The sequence below is a fragment of the Oenanthe melanoleuca genome, chromosome 4A, assembly GCF_029582105.1.
Source record: "Oenanthe melanoleuca isolate GR-GAL-2019-014 chromosome 4A, OMel1.0, whole genome shotgun sequence".
Taxonomy (NCBI): domain Eukaryota; kingdom Metazoa; phylum Chordata; class Aves; order Passeriformes; family Muscicapidae; genus Oenanthe; species Oenanthe melanoleuca.
In genome coordinates this window covers 3,876,454-3,899,314 of record NC_079338.1, presented here as the reverse complement: position 1 = coordinate 3,899,314, position 22,861 = coordinate 3,876,454, and the positions used below count along the sequence as shown (strand labels likewise).

Sequence of the window (22,861 nt, the reverse complement as noted above, 5' to 3'; positions counted from 1 at the left end):
GAGCGCCGGTTCCGCGGGGCCACGTGCAGGGGTACCGGGAGGTGGCGGCGCATGCGCAGTCCCGCCGCCTTTGGCGCAGCGCTGCGCGCGGAAGGATAACCTTCAGCAGGCAGCAAGCGCTTCCAGCAGGTCCCTCCGCCTGCCGTGTGGCAGCGCTGCCCGGCGCCGCCCGGACTCTTTTCCGCGGAGATAGTTCCGGCCGCGGCCATTCGGTACCGCCGCCGCTGCCGCCATTTCGGGAGCGCCGCCTCAGCGCGCCGCGACCGCGGGCAGCTCGGTACGGCCCGGCCCGAGCGCACCTTCTGCCGTCGCCGCCACAGCCTCCCCGACCCCTGTCCCGATGGCGACCTCCGTGGGGAACGTGGCGGACAGCACAGGTACCGTGCGCTGCGGGGTCCCCGGGGATGGGCTGGCCGGGGACAGCGGGGGCCGGGCCGTGCCCTCGCTCCCGGCGTCGCTCCCCGCTCGCTGGGCCCGCGCTCGGCGGAAGTTTCCAGACGCGGCAGAGCGGGGCTGCCCCCGCCGCCTTTGTGGGGTCTGGCCCGAGCGCGGTCCCGGTGCGCTCCGGTGGGCGCTGCCCGTGGGCAGCCCCCGGGCCGCTGCCGGGGAGGTGCGAGTGCGGCGGGATCGCTGCTATATTTATCAGACTATCAGGTGACTGCGTTAGAGGGCGAAGTAGGGTAGAAGCCTGACCCAAAATGTGTGTTGGTTTGCCCAGAATCGCTCGCTGCACTTGGGGACGACTTTTTTTTTTTTTCAGCAGCGTGGTCGAATGGAAGGTGTACCTGCCCATGGCGGTGCAATTGGAGCTAGATAATCTTTAAGGTCTTTCGACCCAAACCATTCTGTGATTCCGTGGCATGGCCGAGCACTAAAGCGGTTTTCTGAACATTAAGATAGCGTGTTGTATGGAGGGAAGCTCCTGCCCTAAATTTAGTTCGGAGATCCAGAACTTGAGGAGTGGAAGAGAAATCTGACTTTCTCTGTAGAGTAAGGGAAACAAGTGTTATGCTTACTGTAAGGATTAAAGGAAAACACAGCTGTATACCCCCAGATTTTGGGGGTTTCTTTAACCAGAGGGTCAGGAAGAGCTGAAAATGATGCCTAGGAAAAGGAGGATTTTTGGAGAAAGAAACGGGATAGCAGTGCAGAGATAGGGATGTAAAGACAAACGGTAATGATAGAAAAAAGTGCTGCAGTACGGTATTTCAGACATTCTCAGCTAGAGCTGTGTGTGGTCAGCGAGGCTGCAGCATCCTCTTGTAGCCTGGATCCCTGGGGCTAAAAAGAGCCACGTGCACGCTGGGAGAAAGTCCTGTGCTATCCAGCACCTCCCAGCTGGAGGTAACCACTGCTTCTGTCTGGAACCAGGTTGTGTCTGAATGCAAGGTTGAGCATGAGTGTATTGCAGGTTTTTAGGATGGTATTTTTCGGAGGAAAATGGCCTTGGGCGCGTTTCTGGTGGTTCTATGCAGCTTTTTGTTTTGCTTATATTGTCTAGAAGCCTCAGGGAAGGTCATTGTCACAGTACTGTACTAGACTTTTCCAAGGTCATAGTCGAAGCATGCAGCACAAGTTAGCTTAGGTACAGAAATTCATTTATGCAAGACTTGATAAGGGATTTTCCTGGCTGTGACTCCTCACTGCAGTTATTTTCTTTACGAATTGATTCAGTGAGCATCTATTAGTGGGCTGTATTTGGGATATTTTGCACTGCATAACTTCCAGCCAACTTCGTATTAAAAGTTTCGCTCGTTCTGGGCTTTATGATGTGGCTGTCCACTTCCTGCTTTTCAGTGAACTTCTTCACAATCGTTTATAACATAAATTCTTGGAGGTAGATGACTGGCAATTTTACATTGAGTTTGTCTTTTCTCTAGAGACAAAGGATGGGTTGTTTTGTAAACAGAGACACTTCATAAATGAAAGAAAATGTCAACGTTTCTTCTTTTGTTAGTAGTTCTCATTCCCAGGTATTAGATCTGCACGGCCTGTTCTCTTGCCCTGGAATTTGCAACTTCAGTTTGACTTCTTGCTTTAAGTAGTCAAAATGTAGTATTTAGATCATGACTGAAAGCTTGTTTCCCTGCAGTCATGAGTGTTGAAGTGTAAACTTGCAAGTCGTTTTATTTTGGGGTACTTTTTGTTTTTTCTTGCTTTGAAATTTATTGAAACAATTGGAATGCATTTGAAGAGGAAATTGAGTTCATGAGACATGCTCTTCCTCTATCTGGTTTCTCTGGGCCATCAGTGGAACTTGCAAATACGCTGACTGCCAGAAGGGCTGTGTTAACAGCACAGGGGCCAAGTGGGGAGCAGTCTGCCGGTGCTCCAGTATTACTGTCAGCACCATTTACTAATGGTGTGGTTTTCAGCCACAGTTCAACATTCTTATGTTGAATGAAGGTTGTACCTTTTTATCTTTGCCAGTAGGTTTAACCAGATCCTGAAGTCCACTTTGCCCTTAGGGTTTGAAAAACAGGAATCTAATCTGGATGAACATACTTGGTTACTAATTTGTCCATTATCTGAAAATGAGTGGCAATAGTAGTTCCAATTTACTGTGAAACAGTTTATGGCACTGACAGAGACAATACAATATCTGGAAAAACTGCTGTACTTATAGAGGACTCGCAGTCTTATATTAAAACCTACTGGTGCTAAAACCCCAAATTTGAAAGTAACTTAAATAAATTGCATCAATCCCAGTTTCATAAAATAAACACTAGGTAGTGAATCTGTACCTAATCTCTTTGTGATTATTTTGGATGTCTTTTAAGTTCTCAGAAAAGTATGAGAGACTCTGGACTTTTGTACTACCTCACTACAAAAACATAAGCTCAGCTACTGACATGTTTTCTTGTATTAGGAAAGGTTTATCTGTTTCATTTAGATTCCAAATTTTAAAAGCGTAGGATGGAGTGGGAAGTGTTTAGTGAATGGAATTAAGGGACTGCAGAGTACAGGAGTTAAAATGAGAGATATTTGCGGTAATCAAACCTTTTAATAGTAAAAATTGTTGATATAAAGGCAGAATTTGAAGGCCAGCACTTCTTTGTAGGATGAATACTTGTGGGTTTTTTCCAAGCTTGCTTATTATTTTGTAAGAAATTTTACTTACTTCTCCTACTTCCGGTTGTTTTGTCTAAAACAGGTGGTGTTTTCATTTAAGTATTTTATTCTCCACAGTTGGGTATTAAATACTAAAACTGTTTTGTCACTCCTGTTCCAGCTAAGCCTCCAGGAGCAGTAACTCCTTTCCTCTACCCTGTCTGTTTAATGGTTCCTCCTGTAGGCCAGTTGCATAATCATTGAAGTGTGTGTTTGTCTCTCCTCAGATATTGTTGTTCCAAGACCTTTTGTTTTTTTCTGTGAAGGGATTTTGACTCCTCAGAGAAAATAATAGGAGTATGCAGGATTCAAGGAATTTTACCCATTGTGATTTTTTTTAAGGGCTTTCACTACTTGCACATCAAAACTTCCTTTTGTTCGTTCTTTATTAAAGTCTTTGTCTCCTGTCCTTCATTTCCCTATTAAATGGTTAGAACTTTTTTTGTAATGTAGCAAAGCATAGGATTTTCAGTTGTGTGGGAGAGTGAGGAGAGTCATTGTTCTGTTAGCAGCACTTCCACTGTTAGGAACCAAAATATCATATCATTACAGGAATCTCTTTCAAGATAATGGAAAGTGATTGACTTACAAATATTTGCAGTCGTTACAGTCTGCATTTTTGCCATTATTAGCTGATGGAGTCAAGGACTGGTAGAGATCTTAGAGTCCCAACTGTCACCTGCTGTAGTGTTTCATATCATTTCAAACATTTTCATCCATTAGTTGTGTACATTTTTCTTTGTTTTGTTTTGGTTTTGTTTGTTCCCATCATCTAACTTTTTGTTTTCCCCCTTTAAATGTTTTGGTGATTCTCCAGAACCAACGAAACGTATGCTTTCCTTCCAAGGGTTAGCGGAGTTGGCTCATCGTGAGTATCAGGCAGGAGACTTTGAAGCAGCAGAGAGACACTGCATGCAGCTCTGGAGACAGGAGCCTGATAACACTGGTGTGCTTTTGTTACTGTCATCCATTCACTTCCAGTGTCGCCGACTGGACAGGTAGGCTTTCTTCCCTCTGGAATTTTGCTGGGGTAAGAGAAATACTAATTGGACTCATCAGCTTTACAGCAAACAGGAGGCATTGCCTTTATTGTTGTGTTATTTTAATATTGTGCGTATTAACGTTGGAACATCAGCCACGTTGGTGTGTACTGGCAGGTGTTACTTGTGTAATGTTCATTCCACCTACAGTCTAAGGATTTGTGGTTTTGGGATTTTTTTCTTTAAGTTGTAAGACTGTTTCCTGCCCAACGACATGTTTAGTTAAAGGAATTTTGTGATCTGAAAGTTGTTTCTATGTTCTTTCTGCTTGCTTGTTCCTGATCTTGCTCTCTGTGCCTCTAGCATTTTGAGCTTCACTTGTTCTAGCTGTAAATTCATGTTTGCTGGTGAAGGAAGGAAGAACTTTTGACTTAGATATGTTTGATACAGTGTTCTGATTGAAGTTGTAGTAGTTCAGATATGAGAAAATAAAAGAAGTGAGGATAAACAGAATTTTAGATGTAAGTCATGTCCTGCCTCTTGAAAAGACTATCAAAGTGGAACATTGCTTAAAGCATACAGATGACGGAAGAGGGACTTCTGCAGTGTTTTTTCCAAGTGTGTTGAGCTCACGTTTGGTGAGGCAACTTGAACCCTTCTGGCTGTAAGTGAGAGCTGTCTTTGTTCAGTACAGCATAAAATGGGAACTAGGACAATCAGAGTTTGAAGTGGAGGCATAAAGATACAGGACAGCTCTGTAAGTCCAGATTTGTTGGCTGTATGTTTGGCTCACCTAAGCATGAGTGTTCACTAGAGTAACTAGATAAACGGACAAACACTGAATGTGAAGGGTGGGTTTATTTGGGTTGGGTTTTTTTTGTTTTGGGTTGTGGTTTCTTATTTGCTAACTTGTCTATGTTTTCTTCAGGTCTGCTCATTTCAGCACTTTGGCAATCAAACAGAATCCACTGTTGGCCGAAGCCTACTCAAATCTGGGCAATGTGTACAAGGAGCGTGGACAGCTGCAGGAAGCAATTGAACATTACAGACACGCACTGCGCCTCAAACCAGATTTCATTGATGGATATATTAATTTGGCTGCTGCACTCGTAGCTGCAGGTGATATGGAAGGAGCAGTACAGGCATATGTGTCTGCCCTTCAGTACAATCCTGTAAGTAATGCCTTGTTTTATAAAAGTCATTCTTTATTATTGCCTTAGGACACAAAAGTAGCAGCTTTCAAAGAATGAACATGAGACAACCCTTCCAACCTGTATACCATAAACTTAATGAAGCAGTCAATGCTGTTTTTAAGGATCTTTGAGAGGCTTTTGTCACAAAAAGTTGTATATTGCAGTAAGGGCTACTGCTGTTTGCTTTTCTGTGTATGTAACATACTTAACCTTTTTAGATAAAAGAAGGCAAGGTTTGGGTTTGGTTTTTTTTCTGAAGGCAGAAGCTTCAGCGGGTGGCCCCATGTTTAGCTTTGTGTGCTTTAAGGTACTACTACGGTGAGAGAACAGATGCTTAGACTTGAATGAGAGGCCTTGGGAGATAACCAGGTATTACTTTGTCATGAAGTCAGAAGTTTCATGGTGATAAGTGTTGCCTCGGTAAGATTTCTGCTGTAGACTGAGTTAGATTTCCATTGTGGGCTGGTTTACAGGAGTGTCAGTTGAGGTTTTATAGGCTGAAATGGACTGACTGTAAGTGACTTCTATAAGGTTGATTGATCTGGTGTTTGGATTTTCAGTTGTAACTTTCAAATTGACATTTTTTGTAAACAGACTGCTGTCGTCTGTTTATTTTGCATCATGCTCATTAAGTTTATATAGTATTGCTCAGCATGATAAAGGTATTTGCTTGCTCTTTGGTCACACGTTTTGATCAGAAGTACTTCAAGTGCAGCATTGGTCCCATATGCATAAATCCTTTTTCTGTAGGAAAAGCAGAAGCAAACCCAGTCCAGTAAGAGCCCAGAACCTTATTTCTCTGTGTTCACAATACAGTGTGAACTTGCCTAACTTAATATGCCAGGTGGTGGGACTAGTGGATGCACTGGTTAGAATAATGTGAGATGGTGGGGTTTTTTTCACTAGTTGAGTTTTGTTTAGGTTAGTAAATCTTTTCATTAGTGTTGACAAAATCTCTACATTGTCTCTGGTCTTTACTGCTGGATAATGGTGTTGCAGACTGTGCTTTCATTTCAAACAAATAAAAGAATATGAACATGTGTTAAAGCTGTTGGAAATTGATGGACTAGTGGGCAAAACAGGGAGGAAAACTTCTTTAGGGATACAGGCAGCAAAATCACTTTATATATCTATTTAAAAGCCATAATGTCAGTGGTGTACAGGTTACGAGTTACAGGTTCAGAGTTGTGGTTTAAAAAAAACCAAAAGTAAATGGGGTTTGAAATGCTTACATGTGACTTAACCTGCTGAAGGGGGGGCATTTGTTTTCAGTTTTTTTAAATTTCTGTATAATAGGAATTGTATTAAATACTTCTTTTTAATTCTCTGCAATTGTACTTATACAGTTCTAAGTTTGCTCAGATTATGTGGTGTTTGTAATGTTAGGTCAAGAAAAATAATTTGCATTTGTGATGTATCTATTAAGAATTAAACTGGGTTGTTCCTTGCAAATTCCCTGTGAAAACCCGTGGGGAATCTGAAGTCCTGAAGCTGATGGTGTGATTTTGATTTTTCAGGACTTGTACTGTGTTCGTAGTGACCTGGGGAACCTGCTCAAAGCCCTGGGTCGCTTGGAAGAAGCCAAGGTAGGTGTTGGGTAGAATACATGTAAACGTCAGTGTTTTGAAAACTTGAACTTTGCACCAAGTCTCCAAATCTGCGTTGATCTACAGACAGTCCGAGAAACTTCTGAAAACTGAAGGCACTGAAACACCCCAGAGTAGTTGCAGGGCAAGATATGGCATGTCCATGTTTAAAAAGTTGTTTTAAGTCAAGAAGTGGAAAGTTACCAAGCCTTGCTGCTGAACTAGACTATCTGATACCATTCTGAAGTATTGGGCAGGGGCTCCATCATGCTTCCATCTGGAAATAAGTAACAATCCTTCAGATCTGAGGCTTGCCTGCTGGTGCCAAGCAGAGAGCCTGTGGTTAGCTCCAGATCCCTGTACGATGCAGGTGCTATTGAAAAGGCTGCTCTTCTAAAGTCCTTTGTGGCTTGTAAGTGGAGAAGAAACTTATCCAAATGTTACCTTGTAATATTGGCTTTTAAAGATTTTTATTCTTTTAACTTTTCCCTTCCCTTGATAGTGGAAGAAAGGCTAGTAAATAATAGCTGCAGTATGCGACACACACCACCCCCCCACCCCCATCCCCCAATATCTTTTCTTCATGTCTTCCCTCTCCCCTCCCCCAAAATAAAGAAATCGGAAGGACAAAGCTGGTTTGTTTGGTAAATGAACTGATCAAAAGAAAACTTGCTGTAGTGGAAAGGTGGCTTCTAGCAGTCGTGCATTTCCTAAACTGAGAATTCGAACACCAAGATGAGTTTACAATTCTTGGCACGTTAAAATTTGGATTGCAGAAAGAAATTGTCTTGTTACAAGCCACCTTACGCGTCCGCGCTGCAGGGGTGAGGAGTGTGGAGAAACCAGAACCACTCTGGGCTCCACGGCTGTCGCTCCAAGCCCCACGCGCATGCTCACAAGTGGAGTGTATGAACAGCGTAGCTGTCTGTTTGGCTGCAGCACCATTTGGGGAGGGTGGGATCTTTGTGGGGTAATGGGGACTGCAGGTTCAAATTTCAATATTGCTTTGTTTCTCATAACAACTTGGATGCGAGTACCACCCTAGGGCAGCCTGATTGATTTGGCCGGATCCAGGTTGAAAACATTGTGTAGCAGCATTCAGAGTTGAACAGTCTTTGAGACACTTGGTTCTCAGCCCACCAAGCGGACAGCTAACATGAATTGCACTTCACTGCAGCTTTAGTGTGACTGGTATAGGCCAAGACACTGCGCCTGCCTTAGGTTGCTGACTTCTTTGTTTCAGAGCTCTGGAGACACCTAGTTTGAAAGTGTTATTCCGTTTTGTGAGAACTTAATAAACGAGGAAAAACATCTTGAGTAAATTGCAATGTGTTTCTTTGGTTATCAGTCCATTTGAAAGATCAAGCCAGCAGATTCCTTACAGTTTGAACTAAAATTTAATTTCTTTGTAGATGTTTCAGAGCCTTTCTTCCAAAAAAAAAAAGTCCCTGCTGTATGCAATTGCCCGATTAACCCTCTCCCTTCTGCATGTCTCCCTTGTTACAGACAGATTATCCTCATTCCCATGTGTTAAGACATATCCAAAAAAATGCAATTGCTTTGTTGAACTCTTACTAATGATCTTGTTTTATTTTCTCTCTTGTTTTTGGTTTTTCACCACTGATATTGTATTTAGAAGGTTTCAGGTGGGTGAAACCTCCTATTCCATGCGTAAGGTGCCTCGCTGAAGGGAGCTCGAGGCCTGGATCTAGGGCAGACACACACCTCCTCCTCCTCTTCCAGCAAGGAACGCACCGAAAAGTCACATGATGAGAAATATGGTAACGGGTTTGTAACTGCCACAGCAAAACCATTTGCCTCCATGCCTGAATCTTCTGTCTTGTGGCTTCAGAAACAGCTTAAAATATTTAATTACAAGCAAGTAATGTAAGAATATTTTATACTATTAGCCACAAATTCTTTCAAAGAAATAAAGTAAAAGTAAATTAAAATATTTTTTAAAGAAATAATTGGAGATAGTTAATAGTAAAAGCTTCTAACTCTTCCGGTTGTTCATTTTTTTCCTTTTTTCTTCTTTGTTTGGATTGCAGCGTTCTGCTCTTCTGATGATGCGCTGTGATCCTGCAGTAGCGCAAAGGCTGCGCAGCGGTAACGCGCATTGCGTGCGATTAAAGCCCCCGTGAACGGTTGACTCGATGATTAATCTCTGATCGGGCGACTGCCCGAGCTCCAGGCTGCAGCCTTTTGGATAAAATTGGCTTGTAACGCATTTTACAGAGTCCAGACATCAAATTTAACATGCGAGTTTTATGTGGGCCTGTCTGGTAGATTAATGATTCTGGTTGGCTGTTCACTGCACCTTGGGGCAATCACTAGAGCCAAGCAGTTCGCAGCGATAGCGTGGCGCCGTGCTGGGTAGGATGCGCAGCGATTTCTTGCGCTTGCATTACAGGGACCTAAACCTTCATGCAATCCTGTCATTTGAGGTTTTGAAGCTGCAGGAGAGGTTGAATTGTATTTGAAGAAACTGGGAAACAAAATATGGATGGGGTGTGTCTCATTTGACAAGCACACTTGAAGCTGAGGAATGGCTTTATATTTTTCAATAGTTTTTTTCTTTTTCTTTTTTTTTTTTTAAAGTAATTTCTATCTGATTTAGAATATTTGAAAATCTTTCAGAGTGAAGTTGTTTTCACACAGTAATTTTTTTATTTTTACGCACTTAAGAGCAGCAGATGTTTCTGTTGAACTACTTGAATTATTTCTAAGATTATTTTGGAAGGAATGTTAATCTGTTACCAGCATAACTGAAAAATGGTGGGCTTGCACCTGGGTTTTGGTTTGCGCTGGCGCAGGATCAACAACAGTTTGCAGCGCATTAGTTTTGGCGCAAGCTAGCCTATACTGCAGGGTCACTTTTGGCTGGTTAGAGAAGGCATACTAACAATTATTTTTTCTCATTTTTTTCTTTTTACAAATATTCCCCTTCCCTTGTATCTCTCTTCTTTAACTATTCCAAGGCGTGTTACTTAAAAGCAATTGAGACTCAACCAAACTTTGCAGTGGCATGGAGTAATCTTGGCTGTGTTTTCAATGCCCAAGGAGAAATTTGGCTTGCAATTCATCACTTTGAAAAGGTAACTACCTAAGGGGGTCAGCTTCACTGCTGGATTTGGATGCTTGCAGGTGATATATAGTTTGATAGTGGAGAACTTTATATGATACTGTTAGTTAACAGCTCATGTTGTTAAGTTTCTAAACTTGCTGGTGTTTCAAACTGCCTATGTGCTACTAGAGACAGACACTTAGAATTCCCCTAGGACTTTACACACATCAAATACGAAAAAATTAATTAAATTATTTTTCAGCTTTTTGCCAGACTAAATTTTTTAAAAATTTGATGATAATGTTTTGCATGTGAGAGAAAAAAATCAACTTGGTGCTTAAAATTATTTTGCATTGTGATTTTTGTTTCAGGTATTACTGTCCTTTGAGTAACTGAGAAGAACAGTTTTAATTCCTCTTCTCCAGGGTTATTTTTCACTACTGTTCAGACTTCTCTAGATTAGTGTCATTAAGTAGTTGTGTGGTACCTTCCAGTTAGTGTCTAATTGGCATCATAATTAGTTTTGTCCTCATTGCTAAAGTTTCTAGAGTTCCCTAAAGCTGAATTTAAGATGTGGCAGCAGTTTTTTTCCTGAAATTCATGGCTTTAAATCTACAGAAAAAAGTCTAGCTGCACAAGGATTTTTTTTTTTTTTTTTTTTTTGGGATATGTGTCTAGTTAGTGATAGGTGAAGTATTTTAATTTGGAATTAATAGTTCCCATGAGATTGTAAGAATGGGGCTTATGTAGCTTTGTACTGCAGCTTTTATAACTTCGATTTAAGTAGTTTTTTGCATTTTATTAGTTTTGATGGGAGCAAAGATGTTTAATTACATGGCTATTGAATTTTCCCTGTGCACATGATGCATTTGCACATCCTTGTTCTTGTGAACAGCCTGTTTTCCTGCACTGGTAAAGCTTTAAAATTCTGTCTTACTTTGCAGTAGATTAACGGTACAGATAAAGTTTTTTAGGGTTTCTTCTCTAAAAACAAGCTAGAGACAACATAGCATCAGTAGACAGGAGTGGTAAGTATGATCAGCCTAATTTTATTCTGCAGAAGTTGCAACTCAGTAGGTAAGCAGGCAAATAAATTTGAAGGTAGTACATGCTGTCATTTCTACAGATCAGTAACTTTGCTCTGTGATTGGCTTGTATGTTTTCCTTCCTTACTGGGTTATTAATAAAATCTTAAAAGCTTATTTATTGTGTTGATCAAATTTTTTAAAAGCAGCAAACAACTCAGTTTCATAAAAAATGTGTTTGTGTTTAATGCTCAAAACTTCTACTTCAAAAATATTTTCAGGCTGTAACACTTGACCCAAATTTTTTGGATGCTTATATCAATCTGGGAAATGTTCTGAAGGAGGCAAGGATATTTGACAGGTAAGCAGATCAATACTGTTGCTCTCTGTGGCTTATCAGATGTATCAACATACAGATTATGTTCCTTCTGTAAAGTGTCTGTGGACAGGGGTAGCAAAAACTTCAGCTGTAAGCTTGGCAAATGGCTTTGAAGTGCAGACAGACCAGGTTTCTGGTCTATTTAAATAAAAATCAAAAGTTCCAGTGAAATGTGTTCTTTCATGTTGTTTACTTGTACTTAATGCATTGTCAAAACTGAGAGTTTCTGATGAAAATAGATTTGAAATTAAAGCTGAGGAGGGTGAAAATCAGATGCGCAAAAACTACCCGAATGCTTGAATTTTCTGTTTTCATTATGTGATTCAGAGCATAATTTGCAAGTGTGTCTCTTCTAAAATTTCCCTTTTATGTCAGACAAACTGGGCTGGAATTCAGCTAAACATCTGATTGAATATTCTGTATTTGTGACATGTCTGCCTTGTGTTATTTCCTTGGGTTGCAGTAGTGTTGCTGTGTTGTTGAACTAACCTGTTCTGAGATCTCTAATCTGATACATGAATGTTTTGTTTCTGGGAAAAGATCCAGGCTGTGTTTTTTATATGCAATGTACCATATTGCATCTGGTAATTGGTTTTTAATTTCTGATAGCTGTGGTTTGTGGCCCCAAATTTAATAAAAGCTTGCAGGGAACAGGTTAATTATCTGCACTGCACACAGTGTAAATGATTCAGTGATGTCTGATTTAACCATCAGTTAGTGGACGAAACAAACTGAGTCATGTCTTTCCATAATTTCAGATTTTAAATTACCTTTTAAACATTTACTTATGTATGTTGTTATGGTTTTCCTAGAAATTGGATTTGAATACATCAGCCATCTATATAGTGTTATAGGAGCATATAATGAAATACTTCACTTTTGAACAAAGTGATGATTTAACTCTTAAGTAAATAATGGTAGGTTAATGGACAGAATAATGTGATACTGTTTATCTTGTTAAAATTCAATAATAAATTGGCAAAAAATGAGGTAAGGAAAAAAGGTGTTTTTCCTAGTAATGAAAAGTATTTACAAAAAGTAGCCAAAAGCTTTGCTTAATTTCCAGAAGACTTAACGTTGATCACTGTACACTGTACCAAGGTAAATAATTCCTGCTCTCTGGATGATAGTTGACCTTCACTTTTTTTTTTTCCTTTATTTTCTTACAGAGCTGTGGCAGCTTATCTGCGAGCCTTGAGTTTGAGCCCAAATCACGCAGTTGTTCACGGCAACCTTGCCTGTGTGTACTATGAGCAGGGCCTGATAGACCTGGCCATAGACACCTACAGGAGGGCCATTGAGCTCCAGCCCCACTTCCCTGATGCCTACTGCAACTTGGCCAATGCCTTGAAGGAGAAAGGCAGTGTAAGGAGCACTTGTTTCGTCTTAAAATTACAGTGAATGCTTTTTTAATAGACACCACTTGTCACCAATTTGATAATTGTTGGGCAAGTTGTTAAGATTAATGTTAACCTCACTTAAAAGGAAGAATAATTCAGGAAATCTCCATCTTGAACCTTTTAAAAGGGATTGTATAATGACTTCTCATAAACGATGCTTTTACCATAAATGTTACTATAATAACAGTGCCCCTTTTTTTGAAGGTGGTAGAAGCAGAAGAATGCTACAACACAGCCCTTCGACTTTGTCCCACTCATGCAGATTCTCTCAACAATCTGGCAAACATCAAGCGGGAGCAGGGCAATATTGAGGAAGCTGTCCGTCTGTATCGGAAGGCTCTTGAGGTACAGTTGAGTGTGAGGGAGAGGTGGGTGGTTCAGGTTGGGAATATGTAATAAGACTTTTTTTCCCTCTCTCTAAAAAAAAAGTAAGAAAATACAATAATAAATGCACAGATATTTTTGCCATGGTATACTTGAGATGTTTGAGACAGAGTCAACTTCTTTTTCTTCCAGGTATTTCCAGAGTTTGCTGCAGCGCATTCAAATTTAGCAAGTGTTCTGCAACAGCAAGGAAAGTTACAGGAAGCTCTGATGCATTACAAAGAGGCTATTAGGTAAATGGATACTCCGTGCAAGAGTTCCAGCCTTTCCTAACAGGAAAGTGCCTAGATTTGTACAGAAGGTGACTTAGTCGTGTGTTGTAATTTCTATAGTTGCTCTTCAAATTGAAAAGTCTGGGTATGAGTGTATTTTCTCGTTGGAGGAGAAGCTTTTCTTGTTCGTGACATGTTCTTTTTTATTTTTCAGAATCAGCCCCACGTTTGCAGATGCTTATTCTAATATGGGAAACACTTTGAAGGAGATGCAGGATGTTCAGGGAGCTCTGCAGTGCTACACCCGTGCCATTCAGATAAACCCAGCTTTTGCTGATGCCCACAGCAACCTGGCCTCGATTCACAAGGTAGCACATGCGAATGATTCACTCTTAGAAGAGCGTGGTGGGGCACTGTGAGTAGTTACCCTGAGGATATTTTTACCTGCTGACTCATTTCTGTATCTTCACAGGATTCAGGGAATATACCAGAAGCCATTGCCTCTTACCGCACTGCTCTGAAACTTAAACCTGATTTCCCAGATGCCTATTGCAACTTGGCCCACTGTTTGCAGGTGAGGAAGATGAGGCTTTGATTGTAATTCTTAAGATTCCTCTGCAAGAGATTACTTACTTAAATGTAAAGAGTTAGACTTAAGTCTTAAATTAGGAGATAGATTATACAATCATCAACAGTAATTACAGAAGATCTCACTTCCATTTTTGGAAGAAACATTAATCTCAACCTGTGAAATAACTGATACAGGCCAAAAGAAGCTATCCTTTCTCCTAATCTTTGTTTTTTATTTTTTTATAGATTGTCTGTGACTGGACAGACTATGATGAAAGAATGAAGAAGCTGGTTAGCATTGTAGCTGATCAGCTGGAGAAAAACAGACTGCCCTCTGTACACCCACATCATAGCATGTTGTATCCCCTTTCTCACAGTTTTAGGAAGGCAATTGCTGAGAGACATGGAAATCTCTGTTTGGACAAGGTAGGCAGTTCTGTACAGTTGTTGCTTGTTGATTGAAGCTCTTTGGGGTTTTGCCTGTTCCTACTCAAAATCTAATACTCAAGTTTGTCAGTATTAGCCTTTGTAAGCTTTCTGAGTCACTGACGTGAAGAGATGGGATGTAATGTTCATAGCTGTTAGTGCTTGTGAGTTTTGAGACAGACTACTTGTGCAGGTTGCCATTTATAATTGAAAATGTGCTGTCAGCTGGTGGGAGGGTCTGGTTAACTAATGGAAGATAACACCTCATCAAAGTGACTTGTCTGAGTAGCCTGATAATCCTGTCAGAGGTAGTGGTTACAAGCTGATGCCTGGGCAAGATGGAGAGCAAAGAACAGAACAAATGCTATGGTGCCTCACAGCAGTCCTGTTCTGGTCACAAATGCCCTGTGGTTTGAGAACTTCCTGAGGATCGTGGTGTGGTATCCATGTATTTAATAATCACGGGTGGAATACTGAAGCTATTAAAAAAGCAGAAATGCAGTAGTGATGTCTGTATTTATCTGAGAGCAGAGACATCATCTTGTGACACAGTGTGTGGGCACTGCATTTGGCTCCAGTGAAATATGTAGAATGCAGGTTTGGAACAGCAGATGTCCCTGACTGCTTGCTTGAATGTGGGATGAGGTTAATTCTGCAAACTCCCTTTTGTCCCTTTGTTTAGATTTTAGTTCCTGAGTTTGTAAACACTTTTGTGTTTTCTTGGCAGATTAATGTTCTTCACAAGCCACCATATGAGCATCCCAAGGATTTGAAGGCCAGTGAAGGTCGACTTCGTATTGGCTACGTGAGCTCTGATTTTGGAAACCATCCAACCTCACACCTAATGCAGTCAATTCCAGGCATGCATAACCCAGACAAATTCGAGGTAAAGATAAAAATGGCATGTTTAAAGCTTTAAATATGCCTATAAGGGGTACTTTTTATAAATTGCAGGCAATTTAACAAGAAAAGAGCAAATTTTTGCTTCTTGGGTATGTTGTTTTTTTTTTTTATGGGCTGAAGAGTTCTTCAGCACAAGTCATCCTCCTTTACAATATGAAGTACTGTTTCCAGATACACTGGCAGTTTCCTTCTTGGGAGAACTAGTCATTGTGGGAAAGCTTCCCTGAGGCTTAGCTTGTCTATTCAACTTGATTCATAGTTATGATTCTCACTAATTATGAAGTCAGAGGTGACTTGAAGGCATTCTTAGAGATTTAATTCTTAGGCAGATCTGTCTGTTAAAGTTACCTTGTCTTACACTGATGAGAACATTGGATATATGTGCAGGGTGCAGTGCCGTACTCTGGCACCAGAACTAGGCCTGGTTCAAAGGTGTCAAAAAATGGTTCAGTGCCTCTTTTTTTTTTACTTCTTTCTCAGCTGATAAATAGCATGTAAATAAAGATGTTTTGTGTGAAACTAGATGTAATTTAAAATCACAGTATAGTGCAATTATTTTATGGACAAGCTATCACAGATACTCAGTTTCTGTTGCCTTATTTTCTAGGTATTCTGTTATGCCCTGAGTCCTGATGATGGGACAAACTTCCGTGTAAAAGTGATGGCTGAAGCAAATAATTTCATTGACTTATCTCAGGTGAGCTTGGTTTATGCATTGACCTTCTAGCAAACCTAATCTTTTTCTAAATGAAGAAAGACATGAGTCTGTAGTTTGAGATTGTGAGTTGCAATTATTTCTTGATGTTAGTATTGTGAATTTTGAAGTTTGTAGATATCTAGTAGATAGGACGTGGTGGTTATCTTGTGACCTCTGATTATTAAAAAGTAACATTACCAATATTTTATAGCTCTCACATTAGATCTCAAGATAAGTCATGTTTAAATGTTGTGGAGAAGTCAAGATATCACAGCTGCAAAGGTTTAAGCTTGCCTTTGGTTCAGTGTGAAAACTGACCAGGATTTCAGTATGCACAGTATCCTGTAGAGTAGTTAACTGGCTTATTCTTGATCTTCATTTTGATCTTCTGTACTGCCTTATTTTTCTGAATGTGCCACTTGCCTTATGTGAGCTTTAATTTCTAATTAGCCTTAGAAAAGTGGATGTGGGGGAGGGTGTTCTGGTTTGTATTACCTCTGTTTCTAGCCTTTAGCTTTACTGCTACTGAGCTTTACTGCTGTGCTGATGATTTATGCTTCTATAAAACCAGCAATAACAAGATTTAAGTCTCACTTAAATTAAATTATGCAGTTGGCATCTATCCATTGTTACACTGATGACTAACCACATTTATTACTGGAAGACTGAAAACAAAAAGAAGATATATTTATGTATTTATTTATTATTTATTCTTAGATACCATGTAATGGAAAAGCAGCAGACCGCATCCATCAGGATGGGATTCACATTCTCATTAATATGAATGGCTACACCAAAGGAGCCCGAAATGAATTGTTTGCCCTGAGACCAGCACCTATTCAGGTAGCTAAGTTACAGGGCTCTTAGTAAGCCAGAATCAATGTCAGAGGGGTTTTTTTTTTGTTGGGGGGGGGGGGGCTTGGTTTTCTAAAATGCCTATGGAAAGAGAGTGAGAGAAACCTTAATCAGAGTCTAGACTACAGAAGTTGTCTCAGGTGAGAGAACGTGTAATCACTGATGATTGGTGTTCTGGCTTCAAGCTGCACATTGTGGGGAAAATTCACTTGAGAGATCAATTTTAGAACATCTTTGAGCTGTTCACTATCTTGGTATTGAAAGTTTGGAGTTAGAGATTGATCTTTAGTTGGTAAAGCAGAAGAATGAACTTGAACCTGTATGTGGTAAATGTAGCTTAAAATTTGTTGGTTTTTAACTGCCTTTATTTTTGCAATGGAAATGAAGCCTTGGTTTGGTTTTTTTTTTTTTTTTAGGCAATGTGGCTAGGGTATCCTGGAACCAGTGGGGCATTATTCATGGATTATATAATCACAGATAAAGAAACTTCACCAGTTGAGGTGGCTGAGCAGTATTCAGAAAAATTAGCTTACATGCCAAACACTTTCTTTATTGGAGACCACGCCAACATGTTCCCCCATCTGAAGGTAAGTTGGAAGATAGGGCAAGAAAAGTAGGTGTTTTCCATAAGTGTCTTTATGAAATGGCACCTAGTATAGTATTGGTAAGGGATCTTGTAACTTCTTGACTTTTTTTTTTTTTTTTTTGACAGAAAAAAGCAGTCATTGATTTCAAGTCCAATGGTCATATTTATGATAACAGGATTGTTTTGAATGGCATTGACTTGAAGGCATTCCTTGACAGCCTTCCTGATGTCAAGATTGTTAAGGTGAGAGCTACTCTTGTCTGTGTACTGTCCTGGGGACTGAAGGTAGTACTCCCTCTGATCCCTGTGTGATTTATCTCAGATGAAGTGTCCTGACAGTTGTGACAACGCTGATGGCAATGCTGCCCTCAGCATGCCAGTGATCCCTATGAACACCATTGCAGAGGCTGTGATTGAGATGATAAACCGTGGGCAAATTCAGATTACTATCAATGGCTTCAACATCAGTAATGGATTAGCAACTACTCAGGTGAGGCACTTCAGGACACTGTTGTCTTGGTGTTTATGTTATTTATGTATGTTTTAACATAACAATGAAGAAAAACCCTCCAAGAAAATGTGTTTTCTGTCATGTTGCTTCGTTTAGTTGTCATACTGAAGGAAGCTCATTATAAGCCACAGATGTACTGGAAGATGATCTCCCCCCCACCCCCCCACCAAAGATAGAGGAATTGTATCTAGAGGTATCTAAAGTCCAAAGAAATTAATTCTTGTTGCATAAAGAAGATACTTGTTCTGAATTTGGAGCCAAGATTTCCTTATTACCTGAAGCCTTCAAAGATTTGTGACCTGTTACTCAGTGTCAGTTGTGGTTTTTTGTATTAGAAAAGAATTGCTGAGTAATAGAATAGAGGCAAAGTTATTCCACTGTATTTCAGCAATATTTATTCATATCCTTACATATTTCAGAATTTTGCACTGTATTACCACCTCAGTGCTTAACAGTTCATGGGCTTTTAGTGACAGTTACTGATGTTATTTAACTCTTCCACTACAGAACATTTTTCCCTTTTAGAAATGCCATATTCTGACACTGGCATAACTCATTATCTTGTGAATTTTACTCAGTTTGCAGTCCCTCAGGAACCTCTTTTACATCATTTTGAAACATCTTTTTGCCACTGCTCTGTTCATAATCTCATACCTTAGTTTATTTTTTGAGTTCTTCACAATTGAGACTTTTCTTTGAGTTGGTAATACTTTGTCTTTGGTCACTAAAGCTGTTAGCAATTCTTTCTGAAGTTGTCACCTGAGAATAATAGAGAATTCTTGTCTTAACACTCTACCAACTGAGGTGAAACACTCTCAGCTCTGTCTGTGCATTTCTAAAATAGAATTTCTGTCTTTCAATGACACTAATATAGCAGTTCTTTGTGCTGAGATCAGCTACTTTTGGGCATAGGTCAACAAGAACTGAGCATTCTGTTTTTTGAGGTCTCAATGACCTGGATGAGTAGTATATTTATCAACTTCTCTGAGCTGTTGTGCATCTTCTAACAGTGACAGTGACTCATTGTAATTCACATCAAGTGTGTCATCAGTGGTTGGCTGCAGTGCCACTGTCTAAATTTTAAATACTTACGTATGTAAAAATACATATCTATAAGGAAAAAGGCTCTAAGTAGCTGTGTTGTCCTCTCTGTTTATGTGGTTTTGATCCCATCATAGCATGTCATTATTTAAAAAATATTAATATCCTTCTTCCATTTTACTAATCCTCAAGACTCTTGCATGGTAACTTGATTATTCCAACTTCATCCTCTGCTGCTTTTTATTAGGATATTCCTGTTCTTTGTGAGGGCTGTAAGATCAATTTTTTTCCAAGTTTGTCATTAACTCTTCTGATTTTCAGCATTTTCATCATTTTCCTTGTCAACTGATTTCTTAGAGTCTTACCAGTTACATACGAGTGTGCATCTCCTGATTATCTGTTCTATGCTTACTGTGTTCAATCTTAAAGAAAACAGACACAAAAAAACCACCCAAAAATAACCTGCAAAAATCCAAACGAACCAAACCCCACCTTTGCTTTCTAAATACCTTTTTATTCTGTCTTTCAGTTTTAATTTCATTTTTGGTCTCAAGGAAATTGCGTGACCTTAAAGAGGATAGGATTCCATGTGTAATGCCTCTTTATATGATTCTTCTTTCCAATTATTCCAGTTACTTGGAATTTCGGGGAGATATAGGAAGGGCATGAAAATGCCCAGTGTTTTTTGCCTTGGTGGTTGCAACATTGTGGCATCCACAAGCGTGTACACATACCAGTTAAATTCTTGCAGTGGGTAAGTAGACAATTTTGTTCTGTATCATAAAACCAAAGATATGCTTACAGTAATTTGTTATGCTAACACATGTGTCTTAGGACAATTCCACAGGGCATAGTCTTGTTCTTGCAGTTTCAGAGTTTCAGTAGTTTTTTTTTTTCCCTTTTAGATAAACAACAAAGCAGCAACTGGTGAAGAAGTTCCACGGACTATAATTGTTACCACACGTTCTCAGTATGGCTTACCAGAGGATGCTGTTGTGTACTGTAACTTCAATCAGCTCTATAAGATTGATCCTTCCACTTTGCAGATGTGGGCTAATGTGAGTATCAGTATCCAGTAGGAAATCTAAGGTCAGACTTCTGGCAAGGCTCTTCATGCAAGTTAAGTTGTAACTTCTCTGTGGAAAACATTGACTTTGAGCCATTTGAATCCTTATAGTGCTCATGTTGCAGGGCTTAGTGTTAGTAGAATACAGAGGGTTTTAGATGTATTTCAGATGATATCTGTGTATCTAGCCAGTGAAAATTTATGTTTGGGACAGCTTAAATATGCTGGTTCTCCATTGTGAAATAATTTTGGAATTCCTTCGTCTCTGCAATTGAGTTATAACTGGCCTTGGCAGCTGATACATTGATATATGTGAGTGGAGAGCACATACATCAGGTTCCAGCTTGCAGTGTATTGCTGAGAGCTACTTGGGGATAATTTTTTTATATTCCATAGTACGGGCCTATAAGTAAATGAGATCATGAAGTTCAAGACTTACTCTCTTAAGGAACTGCTCTGTAAACTGTTGCTCAAAGTTGCTGTCTCTTTCAGTGGGATCAGAAATGCAATCCCAGTGATCTCATTCATGATGATGGTGTTTTATTTCTGCTCTGTGCCTCAAAATACTGAGTGATGATGCCTTCCACTTCATTTTAGTACATAGCAATTACTGTTCTGAAAAGTAAGTGTTCCTCTCTGAACTTTCTGTATTTTCTTACTTCTGTTACAGATCCTAAAAAGAGTTCCCAACAGTGTGCTGTGGCTGCTACGTTTCCCAGCTGTAGGAGAGCCCAATATCCAGCAGTACGCACAAAACTTGGGTCTTGCCCAAAACCGAATCATCTTTTCACCTGTTGCCCCCAAAGAAGAACATGTGAGGAGAGGGCAGTTGGCTGATGTTTGTCTGGACACTCCCCTTTGCAATGGGCACACAACTGGCATGGATGTGCTCTGGGCTGGGACTCCAATGGTCACTATGCCAGGTAATGCAGCAGTGACCCTACATTGAGTGCATGGGTTGAAATATTAGTAATTTTTGAGTAACAGCAAACACATCAGACTTTGCCTTTTGTAGAGGCAGAAGGAAAGTAACTAATAGTGTATGTTAAGGTACTTGATGAACTCATTCCTGGTTGTTTTTGTTGGTTTTGATTTGCCTTTTGTTTTCTTTTCTTCAGGCGAGACTCTTGCCTCAAGAGTTGCTGCCTCACAGCTCACTTGCCTGGGTTGTCTTGAGCTCATTGCAAAAAGCAGGCAGGAGTATGAGGATATTGCTGTGAAACTGGGAACTGACCTGGAATAGTAAGTAAACTCTGTAATGTGGGAACATCTTGGGCACAGTGCTGAGACACCAGTAGTTTTAATCCTGCAGATATTTTATATGTAAAACAGCTGGGCAGTCAGTCCTCTTCTAGAGGTGTCTTGTGTTGCAGTTAATTCACTTTCTGCTTTTATGATAACTTAACAGCGCTCCAATTGAGTAACAATTCTGAAGAAACTGCTTATGTGGAAAAGTGCAATACAGTCCACATTTTGTTCTTTTTAAATTGAAGATTAAGCAGTTTGTCACTTCAAATTAAAATGATGCTGTAAAACTGTACTACAGATAATATAAGTTAGTGTTGCAGCTCTTCTGATTTGAAGTGGTGGTGCTGGTCTGTATCAGAAGTGAGAGGAGATAGAGCAGGAATTTGGTGGTGTTGGGGTAGCAGTTGTTTTTGAAACAGTTGTACAGACAGTTCTGGATTAGCTGAAAACAGCAGGTTTCAAAGGTAAACAGTATTACTTAGTGTTTGGAATGTCTCGTGACTATGGAATGTCTCGTGACTACTTTAACTCTCTTTTGTAGCCTGAAAAAAATCCGTGGCAAAGTGTGGAAGCAGAGAATATCCAGCCCTTTGTTCAACACGAAGCAGTACACGATGGACCTGGAGCGGCTGTACCTCCAGATGTGGGATCACTACGCTGCGGGCAACAAACCGGACCACATGATCAAACCAGTGGAGGCCAGCGAGTCTGCATGAAGAGAGACTGGGTGTGCCCACCAGGAACTCTCCAGGAACTGAGCCTCTCCAACACTTGTGCAGAGATGATGAGCTAAAAACTGTGCATTTCTACTTAATATGCCTGGTACTCTGTGGCTGAAGTAATACATGATGGTGATTAAAGCACAGCCAGACTTCTTGCATGATAGGGGAAGACTCAGTAGAGCCTGGGATCCTTTTATTCCATGAGGAATTTGGATGGGATTGAGCCGTGTACATGTGAGCCTGTGTGTATGAGTGGCAAAGTGGTTGCTGGGGGCAGTTTGAGCTGCCCAACCGGTTTATATGATATCATGGATTGATTTAATCTTCCTACAAACCTCTCTCCTTTTATGTGGATTGGGAATTGGAGCGTTTTAACAATTGATTTTGGGTACTCCTGTTGGTATATATGTGGTTCTCCCATGACAAGATTTCCAGCTAGCGAGTTGCTCCCTGTGTTAATTTTAAACTGTGCAGACTGAAAGGGCGTATGTGCTGGTGTAGTCTTTTTTTATAGGTTTTATAAACCACTTGAGCCTATATCAGCCTTTTAATGTTTGACCTCTGTTTTGGAGCTCTCTGTAATGTGTTGGTTAAGATAAGGACTTTTGTTTGTTTTGTTTTGTTTTGTTTTTTAAGCTTCTCCAATAACTCAGCTAATTGGCTTCATGATGGCAGCTCCTATTCTGTTAAAAAACCAAATTTGATTTGAAATTAATCCTCCCCACAAGTGTTTGAGGTGAACACAAACTGGTGCCAAATACAGATCTTTCAGGAATGATTGATCAGGAATAATTATGTATAGGGATGCAGTCCTAGGTACTGTAGCAAAGACTTTAAAAAAAAAAAAATAAAGCTTTGGTTTGCCAGTTTGACTGATTTGACCGGTGTTTCGCGTTTTG

The 22,861-nt window shown here is 40.2% G+C and overlaps 1 protein-coding gene across 3 annotated transcripts; it reads left to right on the top strand.

The window, feature by feature from the left end:
• Nucleotides 1-83: 83 nt before the first annotated feature.
• On the top strand, nucleotides 84-22,838 carry OGT (O-linked N-acetylglucosamine (GlcNAc) transferase). Of its 3 annotated transcripts, none has more exons than XM_056491544.1 (22): nucleotides 84-377; nucleotides 3,959-4,109; nucleotides 5,020-5,263; nucleotides 6,802-6,870; nucleotides 9,852-9,968; nucleotides 11,244-11,323; nucleotides 12,511-12,706; nucleotides 12,946-13,086; nucleotides 13,258-13,358; nucleotides 13,552-13,705; nucleotides 13,810-13,911; nucleotides 14,154-14,333; nucleotides 15,061-15,219; nucleotides 15,844-15,933; nucleotides 16,651-16,776; nucleotides 17,205-17,375; nucleotides 17,501-17,617; nucleotides 17,697-17,864; nucleotides 19,832-19,984; nucleotides 20,663-20,915; nucleotides 21,111-21,234; nucleotides 21,782-22,838. In XM_056491544.1, the coding sequence occupies exons 1-22, from the start codon at nucleotides 341-343 to the stop codon at nucleotides 21,954-21,956; spliced, it is 3,108 nt and encodes a 1,035-aa protein (XP_056347519.1). In that variant the 5' UTR covers nucleotides 84-340; the 3' UTR covers nucleotides 21,957-22,838. The 3 variants fall into 3 exon arrangements, with proteins under 3 accessions (XP_056347519.1, XP_056347520.1, XP_056347518.1); XM_056491543.1 differs by having other exon boundaries at nucleotides 196-377; nucleotides 3,929-4,109; XM_056491545.1 differs by lacking the exons at nucleotides 20,663-20,915; nucleotides 21,111-21,234; nucleotides 21,782-22,838 and adding an exon at nucleotides 19,559-19,680 and having other exon boundaries at nucleotides 193-377; nucleotides 3,929-4,109; nucleotides 19,832-19,946.
• The last annotated feature ends 23 nt before the right edge of the window (nucleotides 22,839-22,861 follow it).

Bases quoted from the DNA above. Each gene is read 5' to 3' on its own strand.
- OGT (XM_056491543.1), top strand. From the start codon at position 341: ATGGCGACCTCCGTGGGGAACGTGGCGGACAGCACAG. The intron at 4,110-5,019 runs GTAGGCTTTCTT...TGTTTTCTTCAG, and splicing joins CAGTGTCGCCGACTGGACAG to GTCTGCTCATTTCAGCACTT. The intron at 13,359-13,551 runs GTAAATGGATAC...TTTATTTTTCAG, and splicing joins CATTACAAAGAGGCTATTAG to AATCAGCCCCACGTTTGCAG.